The sequence below is a fragment of the Polyergus mexicanus genome, unplaced genomic scaffold (genome assembly GCF_030449975.1).
Source record: "Polyergus mexicanus isolate NDT 795.1 unplaced genomic scaffold, iyPolMexi1.0 SCAF_2, whole genome shotgun sequence".
NCBI lineage: Eukaryota > Metazoa > Arthropoda > Insecta > Hymenoptera > Formicidae > Polyergus > Polyergus mexicanus.
This window is the reverse complement of record NW_027223322.1, coordinates 4,044,720-4,064,082: the sequence shown is the minus strand read 5'-3', so window position 1 is coordinate 4,064,082 and position 19,363 is coordinate 4,044,720. Positions and strand designations below refer to the sequence as shown.

At 35.9% G+C, this 19,363-nt stretch overlaps 1 protein-coding gene across 3 annotated transcripts in view; it reads right to left on the bottom strand.

The window, feature by feature from the left end:
* Window positions 1–122: 122 nt before the first annotated feature.
* The window catches only part of Cda5 (Chitin deacetylase-like 5), a 57,120-nt gene continuing 37,879 nt past the window's right edge, over window positions 123–19,363 (bottom strand). For 2 of the 3 annotated variants that reach the window (XM_070315493.1, XM_070315495.1), the window contains exons 2-16: window positions 15,970–16,144; window positions 13,347–13,442; window positions 11,207–11,531; window positions 10,332–10,387; window positions 9,973–10,127; window positions 9,427–9,590; window positions 9,261–9,310; window positions 8,648–8,779; window positions 8,063–8,104; window positions 7,527–7,720; window positions 4,431–4,656; window positions 3,138–3,267; window positions 2,364–2,671; window positions 1,704–1,902; window positions 123–1,384 (exon numbers count right to left, since the gene is read on the bottom strand). In XM_070315493.1, coding sequence (XP_070171594.1) covers window positions 1,220–1,384; window positions 1,704–1,902; window positions 2,364–2,671; window positions 3,138–3,267; window positions 4,431–4,656; window positions 7,527–7,720; window positions 8,063–8,104; window positions 8,648–8,779; window positions 9,261–9,310; window positions 9,427–9,590; window positions 9,973–10,127; window positions 10,332–10,387; window positions 11,207–11,531; window positions 13,347–13,442; window positions 15,970–16,144 — 2,417 coding nt within the window. In that variant the 3' untranslated portion in view covers window positions 123–1,219. Of the gene's footprint in view, window positions 1,385–1,703; window positions 1,903–2,363; window positions 2,672–3,137; window positions 3,268–4,430; window positions 4,657–5,716; window positions 5,943–7,526; window positions 7,721–8,062; window positions 8,105–8,647; window positions 8,780–9,260; window positions 9,311–9,426; window positions 9,591–9,972; window positions 10,128–10,331; window positions 10,388–11,206; window positions 11,532–13,346; window positions 13,443–15,969; window positions 16,145–19,363 lie in introns of all 3 variants that reach the window. The other variant, XM_070315494.1, reaches the window with a different exon arrangement.

Genomic DNA, 19,363 nt, shown 5'->3' with positions numbered 1-19,363 from the left:
GTGCGCACGATACTTCGTCAAGGCGAAATTTCCTCGATTCTTTCCCTTTTTTCCACAAAGTGATCTCCGCGCATGATAAATCTTAATCGCGACAGCAATGTCACGAATTTGCTTAAATATCTTCGATGACCGATGTTTACGCTTACATCTCGATGATTAATTATTACATACTTACCGATTTAATTAATTGCTCTATTTGACCGAATTTGGCCGAGTACGCCAAGGATGTTTGCAAATTCGAGTGGGAGAAAAAGAGAAAGATGAAAAAAGAAGAGAAAAGAAAAGTTACAAAAAAGAGAAATTGAGGGGAGAACACGAGAAAAGTGGAAAGAAAAGTGCGTTCGATCGATCCTTTGATCGACCTTCTCCTCGCTGATTTTTAAAGAGATAGAGAAAAGAAAGTGTATAAACGCTTTAGCTATTCTCCACGCGACTTTACACGCACGATATCGTCGCAATTTTGATTTTAATTAACTTAATTTAATTTACTCCATATATATATACGCGCGTCTCTCCGATTCAACTGTCCTTTTATATATTCATTTACAACATCGGCGAATTCGTTACTTATTGTTAGAGGAAATTAACAGAATTTTAATTTTATATAAATTATTTCTTCGCACACCAAGCGCTAAAAATATTTTTTTTCCTTTCTAAAAAAAAAAAAAAAAAAATATTTCAAGCAACTATTAATTAATTTTTCGTTCACAAACCTTACTTCTGATGAATATAATGATGTCTCGGTTCATTAAAGATTCAGTGCACTTATAGATGCATTTTTAATACAATTCATAGTGGACGTGAAAATTTTGCAGATCTTTTTTCAGCATAGAGCTCTCGTATCGACGTACTCGGCCCGAATGTGTGCTCATTTAGAACACACATATGTAATACTTGAAATTATTTGCCCGAACAGAAGAGTGTCCCCCGTCTTTCGCGCACATTGCCGCATCCCCGAACAACGCAAAAGTCCAAAAGAGATATTCAAAATAAGTCAAAATATCTAAAAGAAAAAAATGTTTAAAAAACATCTGAAACACATCCGCGCGAGACGATTCGGATGTTGTTTTCATATCTATATCTATGAAATGTCCATGAGAAGGATTAAGGTCTCATTTAGGCCTCCTCAATCGCGTCTTTTGGACGTTCGTGTTGATCCGGCTCCTCGTCCGATCCGGGATTCTCCCTGATCGCAACAAAGTTCAAAACTTGCATCCGCTCATTCGTGGGCGTCGACCTCGTTGTCGATGCGACTGCTACGTATACCGGTCTTGCCTGTCCAGGGATAAATGTCCGGGCATGCTTGGCACGTCTTCATGTACCGCACGCCGCTCTTGTGCCAAAGATTACAGACCTTCGCGTTATTGCATCTCTTGGGTCGGTCCTGCGCACACATTTATCGCGATGCAATGCAACTCTTATATTGGGAGATCGCTCGTAAAAGAGTGTTCCTCAACAAACATTTCTTATTATTAAAGATAGATTTTAAAAAAATCAAAATCCTAATATTTTAAAGCTTTTGTTAAATAATTTTTAACTTGCAATGTTATTCTCGTCCAACACATTAAACTGCACAGCTACCGAAATATAAATTAAACAACTTAACATTTTATTGGAGGAAAAAAATAATAGGAAACTTGAATGTATCGTAAATAAGTTATTGATAAATAACAGAGATCTCAGTAGACTGCGAATAATTTTACCGGATAATGGCATCCAAAGGGTTCGAACGTGTGTAAAAGCGCCAGAGGTGTTGGATTCCTGATCCATTGTAGGGCCTGCCAATTGGTAATTACCCATACATCGTCCATCGCGACGATGGTATCGAGAAACGATATAAAGCCTTCTTTATGATGTGGCTGAGTGAACCACGCGGCATGGTAGAACAGGCCGAAAGGCGCCCTATTTCGTGAGAATACAAACAAATCATTTTATCCCGAATATATATACGAAAATATTAGAATGAATAATTTGCAAAATAAAAATAATTTAATCGTTTTTCGGAAAACTTACATAATAGAGCTTTCCTAATGTGAGATTTTGACTCAATTCAAATTTATTGAAATAACCAGATTTTATGCAAAAAGTAGAAAAAATTGAATTTTGTTAAACAACATAAATTGGTATATATATGTATAAATATTATATATATTTCCTACATTAAAAATTTTGAAAAATCTTCCCCAAAAGTCACGCACAAATACATTTTCAATTTGAGAGCCTCAGACGTCCAATCGTAGAGTTATAAAAAGTTTAAAAACGAAATGTTAAGAACATTGATATCAGTTAGAGAAATCGATCACATAATTTTTCGATTATTTATTTTAACAATTATATTCGCCGGTACGAAATATTTCACCAACCTGTTAGTCGTGTAATGCCTCTCAAAGTTTTTAATGAGCATCTTGTACACGCCGTCCGGAGTCGGTGGGTTGCTGCAGGCATCTCCCATGGAGCACCTACCTCCATTGAGATCTTGCCACATTACCATAGGAACTTCCCACAATCCTGGATAGGATCTCGTGGGACAGGGTGGTATCATGCAGTCGTGGAAGAGTTTGTAATCCAGCGTGTACGGCCAACTGGGCGGTCGATTCTCGTAAATTGGCATAGAAGAGTCGTATGTGAAGTTTGTGTCCCACAGCATCTTGAACATATTGTTCCCTCCGACCTACAACACAAAACAGTGTTACGTAGCAATAATTTGTTTCCTTGAACGATGAAGAAATTTTTCGTAATCTTATGGAAGGGATCTCATTGAAAAGGAGATTATACCGGAATCGAATTTTTTTCCGCTTTTAATCTCAATTTTTAACCTGACATCTATTTTTATATTTTAAATAATAAAATCACTCTCTTTTACAACTATCTAATTTTCTAATTTATAGTTATGCCGAAAACTTTTTTTTTAAATTTCCAAATTGTTTATTTACTGTCTATTTGAAGTTCAAAATAGAAGCTTTTAATTTCTATTATATGTATAAATTAAGCATATTAAAATTCTATACATATCATAAATATGAAAAAATTGAGGTTGAAAATAAAAACAAAATTTTAACTCGGAAAATCACTTTTTTTTTTATCGAATAGAATATTTTTTAATATTATACGACGCTGATAAATATAGTTCAAATTACCGATAAGAAAGGAGCTCTCATTCCTCTGACGTCCTCCAGCTTGACACCTCCGTACGCAGCCAGAATTTCACGCTGTCCAGCAACTTCTCGCGCCCACTTTCGCGCCGAAAATTGTTCGCCGAAACTGTGCCTGTCGCGAGAATTTATCGTCGTATCGATCATTCGAATAATAAAGAATCAACTTTTACGGCACACGAATCCTAAAATGGCTGACGATACGCGTCGTAGAAACATTTTATTCTCTTTCTTTCTTTCATTATATAAAGTAGTTTAGCATACATTTGGTTGGAATCCTGCTTTTACAAAACGACGATATCAAAAATTAAATCACAAAATATTTAAGTCGAGAAAAGATGAAAATAATTTTGTGAGAGCCAAAGTTCGTTTATTATACCAGTATAATTTTATATTAGTTTCTGAAATTGTAATGTAAAACACATCGAAAAATTAAAAATATACGTCAATTACGTTACGAAAATGAGTTCTAGATCTATTTGAATTGTTATTCAAATTAACACGATGAGATCTGTACAATATTCTGCATATGAAATGAGATAAAAGTCCTCGAACGTGCGTGTCGTCACCCTAATTAAGAAACGTTGCGCGAAGAGCGAAAGCGATTTATCAATCAATCCAACAAGCAACAGTATGGATTTGTTAACTCTTTCATCAGCGAAACAAGCCAGAGTTAATTTCGATACCGAAGAACGGCATGTGAAAAAAAGCGATAATTGTTTGACGACTTTAATAATCGTAATTAATTTGCACCTATCCGCGTAGTGTTAATGCGCCAATGATATGAATGATTGTAGAATAAGCGTGATTTCTCGAAGTCATCACTCAAGAATTGTGTGTTAATTACAAGGACAAGAAAATTTTGGAAATCTTAATAATTAACTTACTAACTTTGTATATTTTTGTCTATAATGTCCGCTATCATTAAAACATACGGCTCAATTAGAATAGAATCGTTTAGTCTTGATATTTAATTGGCATATAATATATAGATACGTAATTAAATTACGTAATTTACATATTCTATTCTAATTTTAAAAAAATTTAATTGTAAAAATATAATGAATAAATAATAAATAAATATCAAATACACAACAGATTCACGGAATATCCCGTAAAAATATCCGATACAGATTGTCAAGCAATATCAATATGATATCGCAAGATTATTTACATATCACTCGCGCGAGATTCTTTTGATAAAACATAATTAAGAATTATGCTATTTGGCGCGATGACGATTCTCGCAGATCGCCGTATGACGATTCGATTACTTACGAGACCGTGTGGGAAGCAATCTCGTGGCCCGAGGCATAGAGATTTTGAACCTGGCTGTAATCAGTCCATTCATGGGACACGTAGAAGGTGGCCGAGATGGGACAACCATTGGGGTTCTTCCGTCCCTTCTCGAACAGATCGGTGTAGAGACCCTTGTTCAAGTCGTTCACGGAATCGTCGAAAGTCAGGAGAACAATTTGCGGTATCTCCTCCGGCAAGTAGTCACCTATCCGTTTTAGGATCGCGTTCAGGATCCAGGGCACGAAGAGAGAAAGAAATAGGAGAGAGGAAATGGACACAATGGAAGAATCGGGACACGCGTTCGAGATCATGTTGAAATGTATGTTAAATGTAGAATTTTTTTTTTTTTTGCAAACATATCGGTGTGATTTTTTTTTTTTTTTTTTTTTTAGCGTTTTTTATATGCCATGTGTGTGAAGATGTACCAGTTAGAGTAGCGCGTGATGGGAATGAGGAATATAAAGAGGCGTGAAAAGAAAGAAAGAGAGAACAACAGAAGAGTTAGTACACGCGTCATATATTAGTATGCGACGCAGGTGTCGTACTCACCTGGTGAAACCACGTATTTTACGGCGTGTCATTATCAGACCTCGCGATTCTAGAGATCGTCAATCTCGCGTTCGATGAAGATTGGCGATTACGGTTTTACCGGATGTGTACGATAATTTGCGTTTTTTGTCATTTCCACGAGAGATCCTCTAATTGTACGATGCTGATTTCAAAGATAAGGGCTGTTTTTTTTAAATAAGCAGGTAAAAATTTATTAACAGTTTTCTCAAGAATTATTTAAAAGTTTAAAGACGAGGTTGCAAGTCTTGAAACACTTTAAAAGATCTCGAGGTTTCAGCATTGAAGATCGGAATCTAGAAATATTTGAAAAATCCGAATATTCAAGAGTTGAAAAAAGTCTGAAGGATTTCTAGAATCTAAAGATTAAAGAGAGTCTAGTATTCTGAGAGATTTCTTAAATCCAATAATGGCAAAATTCAAAGAACAACATTTAAACGTCCAGTTTCCGATTACATCGAATTAGAGGATCCTTCGCAGGCAAATTCTTTCACGATTGAACATCTGTTCAAGACATTCCGATCTTCCTCGGGAAGATGATCGAGTGAATAGACGCGATAGTAGAAAACAGACGATGAGATGATATTCGAGCCTCGTTCCTCCACTTTTGGTTAAAACAGCAGCGCGATGGTATATGCGACACACGGTGTTAATAAAAAAAAAATCTATGTTTGCATCCGGTCTTGATACGAACTTACGAGACAGTGTGAGACGCCATTTCGTGGCCGTCTGCATAGAGATTTTGCACCTGGCTATAATCTGTCCATTCGTGCGAGACGTAAAAGGTCGCCGAGATCGGGCAGCCGTTCGGATTCTTACGGCCGTTTTCGAACAGTTCACTGTACAGGGGTTTGTTAAGGTCGTTTACGGCGTCGTCGAAAGTAAGCAGAACGATCTGCGGCGTCTGCACGACCGGAATACCACCTGTATGTCACAGTTTCATCGTGTAGCTCGTAAATAGAACCTACATGGACGCGTCACGCGTTTCTAGATATATCGCTGAATGATCAACGAAACTGATATGTCATCGCTAGGTGAAATCGAGAAAATTTATATTCCTATTTCTATAATATTTAATGTAATATAATCGCGCACTTTTTCGAAAACAGGAACACGAAAGTACCGATTTCTCTACGTGCGAATTATGATATTATAAATTAAAATCATCATTTATTGAAGATAATAAATTATTCGGCTAATGTATTATCTTGTCAGAATTATCTCAATATTTTTTTTTTTTTTTTTCTTTCATCACGCCAATTTTAACTACGCGATTTACGTAAAATTAATAGCATTTACAAATTAAAATATTAATTAAAATTTTTTGGAATAAATATTTATATTTATATTATACAATATATATTATATATAAAAATTAAATCTGTCAGCCAATAATCTTTTTTATTATTCACTTGTGTATCTATTTCTATCGCAATTCATATATTAAATACATTCTTTGGACTTGAAGACTGTTTAGAATTCAAAAAGGACATGAATCAGAATCGAGAATCTTGGAAAAATAATTATAAGTCAATGACTCTCAAAAATCAAACGATCTTCCGAGCATAAATATTTTCAAGAAACCCGGATAAAAATTCCGACATTAAGAGGATCGTGAGATACGCTTCACTTATTCACGAATTGATACAAACATAATTTTCTCGACAGATTATCTCTTTCGGCGAAAGTAAAACGCAATGTTCAACGATCGCGGTAACGAGATCGAAATTTTAACGGCCATATTTTATGCGTAAACCGAATAATCGGGTGTTGCGCTGGTTAAGCGTCCGACGAATGCCTTCCGCGAATGCAAATTGCTTTCAATTTCGAAGGGCGACGCACGCTACGAGCCGGCATATCGTGCCGGGCGGTAGATCTGTTTCACTTTCGAGCGTACCATGTAACGGTCGGCGTGTATGTAACGTTAGAGAATCGGAGAAAGTCACGGCGAGACCCCGACTACGTCTAAACCGTACGTCAAACTTAATAAACATTCGCGGCGCGCGATCCGCTTGCGTCACCCGCGAATTTTTCGCCGACCGGCGTGTTTCTCACGCCAGATAATCGATTTGTCATTGATTGATCGAGAACGAGAATTCTTCGAACGAGATATTCATCACACAGGACGATATATTGTCCTGCTTCCTTATTTACATTTAGCTGGCTAGCGTCTCAACTTCCGGCACGCGGAATGCAAACTTTTCCATCTTATGTTTTCTAATTCGCACAACGTCATTTCCGGTCTACTTAAGCAGCCACAGGAATCGAATTGATCAATGGTGGTTGAAATCAATTTTATAGAGAATCACGTTGGACGTATTTAAGTTTCATAATCTTTCTGGTTTACTTTAATCGCACCTTGAAATTGAATTTTTATATCTTCTAGAGTCGAAAGTAGAAAGAGTTATAAATTTAGGTCAAAATTAACCGACAATTTCGACTAAAGTCGAATGAACCATCGTGCGTTTTCTCTATAAAAATCCGATTGTCATTATGGCGCTTAATTACCTGGGATATCGGCGCCTCCGCAGTTACAATCTGGAAGTAAACAGACATCCTTGCGACACTTTGCCGCAGGTTTGTCTACTTGAGGCGTCGGATAAATTGTTGCCGGCCTCGACGGTGGATACCTGTAAATGTCAACGAACTCCTGCGCCTTCGAAACTATCTCGGTGGACGGTTTCAAGGTAGGTCGTGATCGTCTGAAAACGTTAAATGTTTTACAAAACAATTATCAAGTAATATAATAATTAATTCTTTCTAATTAAACAAATTATTTGTTGTAAGTAAGTATTATTTGTTATTTTTATTTCTGATACAATTAATAAATTTATGTACGCTAAATTCGATAAAAACGCAGCACGCTTGTCAAAATCGATCTCAACGAATTTTAATAAAATTTCGCGTTTTCGGAGAAATCATTGAAAGCAAGTAGTCTCGCGGTATCGCGTCTCATCGCGGAACATTCGCGAATTTGTACTAGTGGTATCGTATATCAGTTAGATTGTGCTTCGTTAAAGAAAGTGATTCGATAATGAACTTACGGCGGTGCCGTGCCCCGATGGATCTGCTGCGGTCGACCTCGGCTGGAAAAGAAGAGGAGCAAAATTGGAGCGTAAGATAAGATCCGAAGGATTTCCGGCTGCGCGTGGATGAAGAAAATTGTGCATTTAAACTACGTGGCAGAGAAAGCGCGTAAGCGAACGAGGGACGTCGTTTTGCCAGCGAAATCGGGTCTCGGCCGGCGGAAATCGGCACAGGGCCGTTCTTTTCATATTTTGCGCCATGCGCACTGATCCTCGGTCTAGCGACAAAATAAAAATTTTCTTTCTCATCTGTCTACTGAAAATACGAAAAAGAATTTGCAATATGCCGAAGAATCACTGATAGAATTGCTTCATGTAAAAATAAAAATAGATTGTACTCGTTTTCATCAACTCGATTTCGATTTACTTTAACTTATAATGAGGAAACTGTACATACTTTATCTAAATAAGCAAGCCGAAAAAGCCTACCATGCGAATATCCGAGACTTAACGCTTTTTAATTCTTTAATTTTTGATATATCATTAATTTCTTTTTATTGCGGGATATTAATTAAAATTGTGGCGAGATAATTAAAATTATACCTCGGCACGTTGACGGTGTAAGGTCTGCTGGTCGTGCTGGGAGTTTGCGTGCTCGTAGTCAGCGGTATGAAGGTATCGACGATGACGTTCGGTGTTGTTACGTGGACCACGGGATGGCTGAGCACGTTTGTCCTGCATTCGTAAATAAATTAATAAAATCGCGTAAAATCACACGAATTTCTCTTTTCGATACAACTGTCGGGTAGTTTTATCTTTATACGCGGATTCACGCAAATAAAAAAGAAACTAGCAAGACAAGTTTTGAATTGAACGTCGTACTCGCACGATGACTATTTTTAATGATGATTAGATCAAACGTTTCTATGAACATCGGCATATTTAGATGATAAATCACGACGAGAAGAGTACATCTATTAGCGAAGACACAATAAAATGCAACATGATTGTACAATTAAGCGATAATTTTCCAATGATAAAGACAATTCTTATTTAATCTTTAAAAACAATTATTATATAAATACTTATTACATGATAAAATAATTATCGAAAATTATTATTTTAAATGCGCGGTAATTATTTAATGTGTCCTCTCATAATTGAATTCGTGGAGCAACCATAAAGAGCAATCGATTAACCGAAGCAATTTCCTTACCTGAACTGTTGACCATCAGATATACGGAACTTGTTTTTATTGAGCTGAGCCTGAAACATAAAACGGAAACCATTTTTAAATATTTTTTCTAGTCAGGATAGAGAACAAACTATAATACTTTGTCAATCTCGTTCAAATTTTTTCTGTGTGAAATATATCTTCAAACCTGATTTTCGTAGATATCGTAATCGTCCTGATTGAAATTGTATTTATCCGCCTCGTTCACGGCGACCTTCTTCGGCTTCTGGTATTGCTTTGTGTTAACTTCGCTAATTTTTACGTTTGGCTGCTGCACCGGCACCGATTGGTTGATAGTATATTGATTGTAATCTATATAAAGTGATATAAAATTATCACAGATCATATTAATAAATGCAAAATTAAGATAAACTCTGCTTATTATTATCTTCCGATATTTTAACATTATAAACTTTTCAATATTTTACATATTTAATTTATTTTTTGTAAAAAAATATACATTGAACAAATTTAAAAATATTAGATGCAAGCTAAAGTATATATAGAGCTGAAAATTTTATTTAATGTATGTTTTTCAATTCTTTATACACTTCTTTATACACTTCTTTATTCAGTATATAACAAATAAACTATTGTTAATTATTATCGCGAAAATTTGGAGAAACGTTTCAAAAATAACTGAAAAAAAAATATACAAAAGATTCGATAATCGTTTAAGTTTTACTAAGCCTACCATCGTCCTTGTAAATAGAAACATCATCATCATAGATTGTATAGTACGGATAACTTTGATCTGGATCGCTATAGTAAGCCTTGGATAGGACTGGCGCGACGGTTGAAGCCAGAGTTTTGGCAAGTCTTGGCGATTCAGAGGTTGAAACGGGGGTTCTGAAATACAGAAATATAAAGGATTACAATGATTTTCACGCGATAAAAGTATCTTGATTTATGCTATTATAAAAAATTTTAATCAAGGCAAAAGTATAATCGTTGCGCTAGCGTAAAAGTTTCGAGGAGAAATCACGGTCAAATTAAAAGTCTTGCCTCATCGCGACAAGCGACTACCTTTTCAAGAATGATTTTGTTACCAACCTGTAATGAGTCTCGGCTTGGGCACGTGCGCTTACCAGGCTATCCTTTTCTCTCTCCTGAAACACACACGTGACACTTCAATCTCAATGGTCACTTTGGAGTTTCATCGAATTGCCGTATTCATTGCTAATTAATTAAATTTATTTCAACATTAAACGGACGCGTTTATTATTTCCTATTCAATGCGACTTTCTATAGGCTAAGGAATTCTCGATGTCGCTCGTAAAACTATCTATGTAATTCTATCACGCATAACAGTATTAAGCAACACGTCCATTATCGAAATCGTTTGGTTACTCGTTTTTAATCATTTATAATTATTACACAAATTATATTATGCATAACTTGTAAAAATATATATTGTATATAAAATAAATCTTAAAATACGAATAATTATTTCAATCTTACAATGAGAGATTTTTATTTTAGAATCAGATATCGAATAAAATGTTTACAGTGTTATAAAAACAAAATGTAGTGCATGTAACAAATTATTTACTTTTATATCATGCACATTTTTATGAAACATTATTGTCACCGGTATTTTTTATATAAACCAAATGATCCTTTTGCGCAAATAGATTTTTCTCTTTCTAATCATGATATACAATATAAAATATCTGGGAAAATATTCACACTCTTTTAATAACATTATTTTAATTTATTACACATTCATTACAAATGAAATAAATTTGTTTGGTGTGAAAAAACACATAATCCCATTAAAAAAAAAAAAAATATGCGATTGAACGTCATGGGCGTAATACTGCACTTATTTAAAGATAAGGAAAGGTCAAACCATTCTACTCGTTTTTTTCGTGAAAAATATAGTAAATACTTTAGCAAATGAGTGAATACTTTATGCTGAGACTCACCGAAATTATATTCCGGCGGAGACCATCGCGGTCGCGTTGCACTTGACCGATTGTCGAAGGTTGTCCTCGGTAAACTCGTTGTTGCCGATCGTTCTCGATCTCCGACGCGGGACCGTATTCGTCCTCGTGATAATTCGTCCTGGAATGCTGCCGCTGTCTCAATTGTCTATCGGTGATCTGCGAGACCGGCGGCGACGTACTCGTAATCGCGATCGGTTGCCTCTGGATCGGCCGTTGTTGCTGCTCTCGTTGTTGTTGGTCTCGTAATTGTTGTTGCTGCTGTCGTTGCTGTTGCTGATCCTGCAAAGTCTCGAGTTTCGCGGATCTACGACCGCGACGATTCGATTTTGAGAGTAATCGATTTGATCATAGGAGAAAAAAAATATGTTTCTTTCAAAAAACAAGTGTAAAATTAAATAATAAAATTAAATCCATCCAGGAATATCTAAATGATTAAAAATATCTAAGTAACCTAAGTAATTAAATATTTTTTAATATACATATATTTAATATGTCGTTGTAATATATCGTTCGCGCAAAAAAAAAAAAAAAAATGTTTAGTGACATTTGTCATCCTATTTGTTTATTTATTAAACTCAACAAATGTTTAATTTAATACGAAGAGTATAGTCGCATTTAATGCACGATAAGCGAGATTCATACATCTTCGTACAAGAGTCGCATAGAATCATAACAGAAGAGAGAGAAAATAATAAATATTCCCAACTGAGGGGAAGGAATGATCGCAGAATATATAAGTATGTATCTGCTTTCATTTCTACGTAGCATCGTTTCGAAACTAACGGTGAAACGTCCTTTCGTTAAAAATCCTCGCAAGGAGAAAGATGTCATACATCGGCGATTATATATGATACTTAGAAATTGTCTCTTGCTGAGGTTTTCTTTTTAAATGGCAAGGACACCCGGAATTCGAGATGAAGCGCAGATAGATGAGAAATTCTTTCCCGATTACTCGTATACAATAGATTAATGAATACCCAGTCGCGAGATTGCCCAATTTTAGATTTATATAACAAGAGACTCAGCTGTGCCGCTATGTTGCACAAAGAGACTCATTCTCATATAAATTGACCGTAGTTTTATTTACACACGTAACGGAGAAAAAGGAATTAATTCTAACATGTGCAATTGCACATTCACTTCATCTCTTCCTGGATGTTAGCTTCTCTGCAATATTTATGCAAGAATAATAAGAATACGATATGTTACGAATATATTATATACTTTCTTAAATACGGTATTCATATACATCAGTCTAATATAATGATGATCAATCATGGATTATTGAGTGTTTGCAAAAATAGCACAATAGTACTTTTTATCGTATTATTTCGACCTCTCGCAGACAAACTCAAGGATTTTTTTTTTCTGTACAGGTAGCAATTATATCTCAAGTTAAAATAATCTGCGTTGCAGATTAATGATAATCGAAACGCGGGGAAAGCAAATCCCGCGAGAATCTGCAGGCGGAACGAAGTGGCCTCTACGCAACGAGCTCGTCGCGTTCGAACGTATGTTCTACTAACGCGTAAACGTTGTCGATATTTTTTTTTTTTTTTTTTTTTTTCCCTAACGTCGAGTGCCCGCGAATGATGCTTATTCGGAGCCGAGAAAACACGATCGCGAGCTCGTTCTGTCGAAACTAACGGCTTTTTTTACAAGTTTCAATCCGCGAGTCGCAATCCAGTCGCCTTAATCGACCGCGCTCGCGCTATTTCTCTCTCTCTCTCTCTTTTCACTCTCACTCTCGCCTTTTTCTCCAATCGGTTGTCACGAGCGTGGGTGGGTGTACACGTGGCGCGCGATTGTTCTGCGATCGCGTCGAAAATGAAATCTCATCCACGGAATGCGATGCTACTACGTCGCTCTTGTACGCAAATACACGATATTCTCATATTTCTTATGTGTTCATAATAGCATAATATATATAGCCAATAGATTTTAAGATCAATTTTAAAATAAAACGCAAACATATTGATGCAGATCGGATATTTGATAATGATCGAGATGCAGGGTCTAATATGTTGACGCGCAGTTTGAAAATTACGATATTTGTCGGAAGTACTTTCTAAGATATTCCAACATGAAGTTATCGAGAGGTATGATCGGGCAAACTCACCTCTCTAATAGGGGATCCTCCTCGGCCTCCTTGTTAGACGAGTCTCCTTCCGGGCAGCCTACATTTCGCGGCCAATCGCACGTCTGCAAGTCGTGACTGGAAGAAGGCAGACGAATTTTTTTTTTTTTTTATTCTTGATATTGATTATTTATGAGCACGCCTTATCAGTGATCTGACACCGGCTTCTCGCGTTTTTCGTATCATTAAAATTACATTTGCGCGACGCGAGACGTGTCATTTCCAATTTCGCCAATGTTTTGCAGCGTCATGATTTTTTGTATAATTTGACACCTTTTCCTCGATTAAGCGAATTACCTTATACGCCGACGTTTTTTTCCTCTATCTGTCATGTCGATTAAGTACTCACCGTGAATAAATGCACGATAAGCGCGCGAAACTGTTACGCTTCCGGATTCCAGATTATAATCGAAAAATCGCAAAAGATATTTTTAGGATTGTTCAATACATGTAAACAATATTGATTGTTTAACGCGATACGTTTCCGAAAAGAACCAGCTTTTAATTATAGATTTCTTGCCAAGCTTTTCGTTGGACGGCGATCGTTTAATTAAGTGATAAAATGTCCAAACAGTCGGACGAATTTATGCAACTCGACATCATAGATCAGAACGTTCCCGCGAATTCCCGACAAACACGTTTATCATCGAAAGCCGTATTCGGCATCGCTCCTGTAAAACCGCTGTCGCGATCTTTATAGCCGTACTTGGATATCGCGTTACCATTAAGCACCTTGGATTATCTCGACCAACTTGTCACTCGCATGTACCGGGACGAGGTGTGGTTGGCTTGGCTGATCGATTTTTTTCCACCAGGATTATATGCATGCATAAACACACACATACACACACACACACACATACATACGATCTCCTTTTACCGTGCAAATCCAGACGGTAAATTGAAAGTAATCCAGGATCGTATCTCTTCGCGCTATTCACACAATCAAAACGAATCTTAAGTGTCCGCGAAGAGTTGTTGCTTTTTAGCAAGCGATCGATTACTCTATTATGTATTCAAACTTTTTGCTGAATAAGATAATTTAGGAACACATCTCTTTCAACGCGTTAACGTGAAAATAATTATTCTAGATTAATTGGTTAGTATTTTAATGTTTCAAAAATTAAAAATACTTTAAATTCTTTATTTTATAAATATAAAAAATGAAGATTGTAAAATATAAACAAAAGTAAAATTTCTTGATACTTATAAAGATAAATTGCTCTCTTGTGTGTTATTACACTCAAATTCAGACATTCTATATAATGCTAAAATAAATTATGATATTTAAAAAAAAAAAAAAGATAATTTTCAAAATAAAATAAAAATATTAATATATAAATAAATAAAGCTATATCTAAAGACAATTTTCGCAAATAAAATTCAGTTTTTTTGCATATATGAAACTTGTCACACAATTTTCATAGAGCCACTTTTTACATTACTCTACAATGTTACACTCAATTTTGCGCATTTACATACATCATTATAATAGAAACACTCAAACGATAGTTATCAGTCGGTTTTGATATATCCCAGTTTTCATACAATATATTACTAAATTATAACAGCATATATCTCTCACATGTATCGAGATGTCTCCAAACTATCTTATGGATTTTTAAAATAAATATCTCGAGGAATATTTTTGCGGATTTTTGCGGAGTCTACGATAGCGCGAGTTCACGGGAAAGCGCGATTTCGTTTGCGCGGCGCAGAAATCTCTCACGAATCAACGTAATGCAGCTCTGGGAGCGCGAGACGAGTCAGCGCATCCGGCTGTCTGTGTCTATTGCTGTTCAACAATGCGCGCATAATCTCGATTCAACCAATCTAAGCTTAATTTCACCGAGGTTCGCTAATTCGTGGCCGTATTAGTCGATCGGTCCGCGAACATGGATACGTTTCCACGTTTTTTTCTCTCTCAGAGTGTATCTACCGCTTCACGATGATAGTCGTCTAAACGCGGTCGTCAACCTCGCGCAATTATATCCCTGGTTGACAGAAACTCCGTAACGAGCAGAAGAATTCTTTTCATCATCTATTATCTAGTATGTAATCTGAGAACCTCGACAAGCTTGATCGTTGAAATCGTTACATTACGTATTACATCGCGATTTTATAAATCAAATTACGAATCATGTTTTGACAATGACAAAGCACCAGTTTTCTGATGTAATCTTATCTAAAGTATTGATTTAGCACAAAAGATTTTATAATGAAATTCTATAATAAAAAGATGTAAACACATCTTATTATTATAAAATTTCATTGTAAAATCAGATTCACATATATGAATGATGTTGGTGAGGAATAAATGCTTAGATAAGATTTTTAATATTTCAACGAGGCAAATGTTAATATCAAAACAGTAATATTTTGCAATGAAGTATCGCTTTGATATTTTTTTTCTAAAATCGTAATTTTCCATGATTGCTTTCAAGATCCAGAATACAATGCCAATAGGCATAGAATTCAAGTTCTCTATGTTAAAAAAAAAATATATATATATATTACTTTAAAAAAATATTTTCCAATTTGAATGTATAGTTGTCGTTTTTTTGTTTTTTTTTCCAAGAATCTTAATTTCCTTCTAATCTCGCACCTGTACATGAGACCTCCCGTACAAGACTCCAGCAAGGCTCCACCGAAAACGCATACATAATATTGCGTGCAATCGCGCGGATGAGGATAATATCCAAATTCTTCAGGGCACTCGAAATCTAGAGCCGCCTCATTTCTACTAGCCCTTGCACTTCTCGGAGTATTCCGTTGGCATCCTGAAATGCAAAATAAAAAATATATTTTAGTCTAAAATTTAAGACATATATCTCTTAATTATTTAATTCTTAAATCACAATTTTATGTCATTAGTTCGTATTATTATATAAGAAATTAAAATCGCGCTCTTCTTCTTCCGAAATGCAATTAAATTATCGTCGGATCAAAATTTGCGTCTTAAATCCCTCGTAGCTTTCTATTCGATTACATACTTTAGATCAGACATGCGTTTGATCCTATCGGAGTTTATGTGATTTCCTGTGTAAACTATCCGGTCCTAGATCTCTATGAAATTACGAAATATATTTTTTATACAGCCCGCGTTGCAAAATGGTGAAACAAAGAAAGTCATAGAAGCAGAACGGATTAATAGGCTTCGTACAGATATATATAAAAACGACAACGATTGTAAAATTGACAAAAATTATCTCATTATTCCTTATCAAATTATCTTGTACAATAAACTCCTGTACGTATATATAATTCTACATAAAGAGTTTACATAAAGTATACAAGATTTTTAATAAAATCCATTAATAATAAAACTTATAATTATTTTGTAAAAAATTATTTTAATTTTTTTTTCTCTTTCATGCGATAACATAATATTTAAGAGTATAAAACTATTAAAGTAAATTTTCTTAATTATTTTTCCATTTTTCAATTTGATATGCAATTGAAGATTGTAAGACATTAATAATCATAAGTAAATGTACTTTTTCAAAAATAAACGATATTTAACATATTCTCCTTTTATTTGATCTATAATTGCATCCCTATTTAAGAAATAAGCTCTCGCGACATTACGGGACAATAATTTTATCTAAGGACTCAGTATAGATACAAATTTATTAATTACAAGTACAAAGTCTATCAAAATGATGACTACGAGTCCGTAAATTATAACTACAATCTATTTATTTCTCGGCGTCAAGTCTTCTCAGACGAGTTGAGTTGTCGAAATGTCGTAAACATTTTCAGCCTCGAGCGCGCGTACACGTGATTGCCAGCGCATATATCATCGCGTACTGCCTGTCGTTCATTCGCGCATTGAAACGCGTGTACGATATGCGATAAGTGCAACGGTGGCGAATTGTGCAATGAAAAAGTAACCGGATTTTTGGTCGACCTTGCGTTTGCACGCACACTCACTCACGTCCAAACTCGAGCTCGTGTCGCGGCTATTCTAACGTTCTTGTTTACGCAAACGCGCTATTTATAAGAAACGCTTTTACAAAGATCTCTTACGAAAATCTTCAAGATCGAGTTAGGTAGAAAATGGGTAAGCGTGTGTCGCGCGTGGAAAAACCGCAACAACACCGAGGCATTTAATTTGCCGAACGCGCGACAGCGTACACGCAACGTAGGAGGCCGCAGGAGACACGCACGAGAAAAACGGCGCTCATCTCTCTCGCGTTCCTTGGACTTCGCAATCAAGACCTCTCGCAAGAGGAAGTCTTTTTCCCGACCAAGTTTCCCCGCTGATTATAGAGCCGACTGATTAATAAGCTCTTCTGGAAGCCGACGTAATTGCGGTTTAATGAGAGCGCGCAATCATTTCCGAAGGATCGATATTGACGCACCCCATGAATGTTCGCCGAGAGTATTATTCGACCTTTCGGCCGGCGAAATGTAAATAGATAAAGCAAAAATTGATACAACAAATTGAAGATTGAAAGATGGAATCACGAAAACGGTGAGGCAACATTGGAAGATGGGTACGCGTATCCGCGTTTTCCGATATCTCGATGACACGTAAATAGGAACAATGGATCTTTGTTATGTAATATGAATGTTGTAGGGAGAGAAATAGGTACCAAAACCGACATACGGATCTTCTAAACTGATACGTCACTCTATTTCTCAATAATCGAATGCTGCACTTTAACAGAGCTGACGTAAGCTTGGTATATTTATCAGAAAACAATAATTTACGCATTCATTGCATGTTTGTACGCTAAATCATTGACTTATATATGTGTGTACATTGTACACACATACATATATATGATATATAATAATTTAAATAATCATAATAATAAAGTACTTTATTTCATAACATTATATTATTTTACAGAGAAATTTTTGAATCTGTTTTATTTCCCTTTTCGTATTTTCACTTTTCAACCCAAAGATAAATTAGTATGTGAATTTAAACATTTTTCTTCGTAAAAATGCAATTATCGTTATGGTCGACGATTTCGCTCTTTCCAGAAATCTAGTTTGCGCACATTGCAAACGTGAATTACGCACATTTGAATGTTAGACTATACGCGTGGGTGCCCAGGCATGTCCACCGATGTGTTTTAAATGCTCATTTGTTTCCCATACGAGGAACACAATGAAACCGAATTATATAATTATCGTCAAGCATGGTACACATATCTAACGACGAGCAATAACGGATTCGTCCGATACGCGCGCGAGCGCGTGCTATCGTAACGGCGATTAAAATTAGGTAACTAGAATGGGAAATGGAGAAAGAGAACTCTGAATCGCGCTGGGAAGAGATCGTGAATGCCGAGATTGATTTCCGCAGAATGCGATTATAATTAAACACGCGCGCGTAACAGGATACGAGAAAATTAATTACCCTGTTAATTCGTGATATCCAATAGATAGATATATAATGACGACGAGTTATACAGCGTAAGCGAATGCGTCTATGACTTTTATATGAAAAGTTGAAGAATGAGATAGCTGTGTGTTTTTATTCTCAGGCAATTTATTTCTTCTTGCGAGAAAATGTGCGTTTATCAAAACTTTTATTTACAAATCCAAAGCCATTTCGCGCGCATTGCTTTTAGATAAAATTGTGTGACAGAAGAGCACGCGTGTGCAACACATGTGTGCATCCTATAATTACGTACTTTGACACTGTCTTCCCGATGGCATTGAAAGTATCGGTTGGCCGAAGTTATTCGGTCGCGAAGGTCGCCGGGAATTGTCGTATCGAAGGAAAGAGACGGATTTGAACGAGCGGGATATAAACGTCCTCGATTTTACCGGATGTAGAAGGACGTGTGCGATAATTGACGTCGTGGAATCAATTTCAAGATCTATGACCTGTTCTTCCTCTCTCTTTCTCTCTCAATCATCAACGCTTGATCTCTTTGAAATCTTTCATTCATTAACCTTGACAATCTCACCTACAAGGTCGCTGTGGTACGATCCAAAATCTCGCTTCCAATCGTTTTTTACTCATCTAACGTAGAATT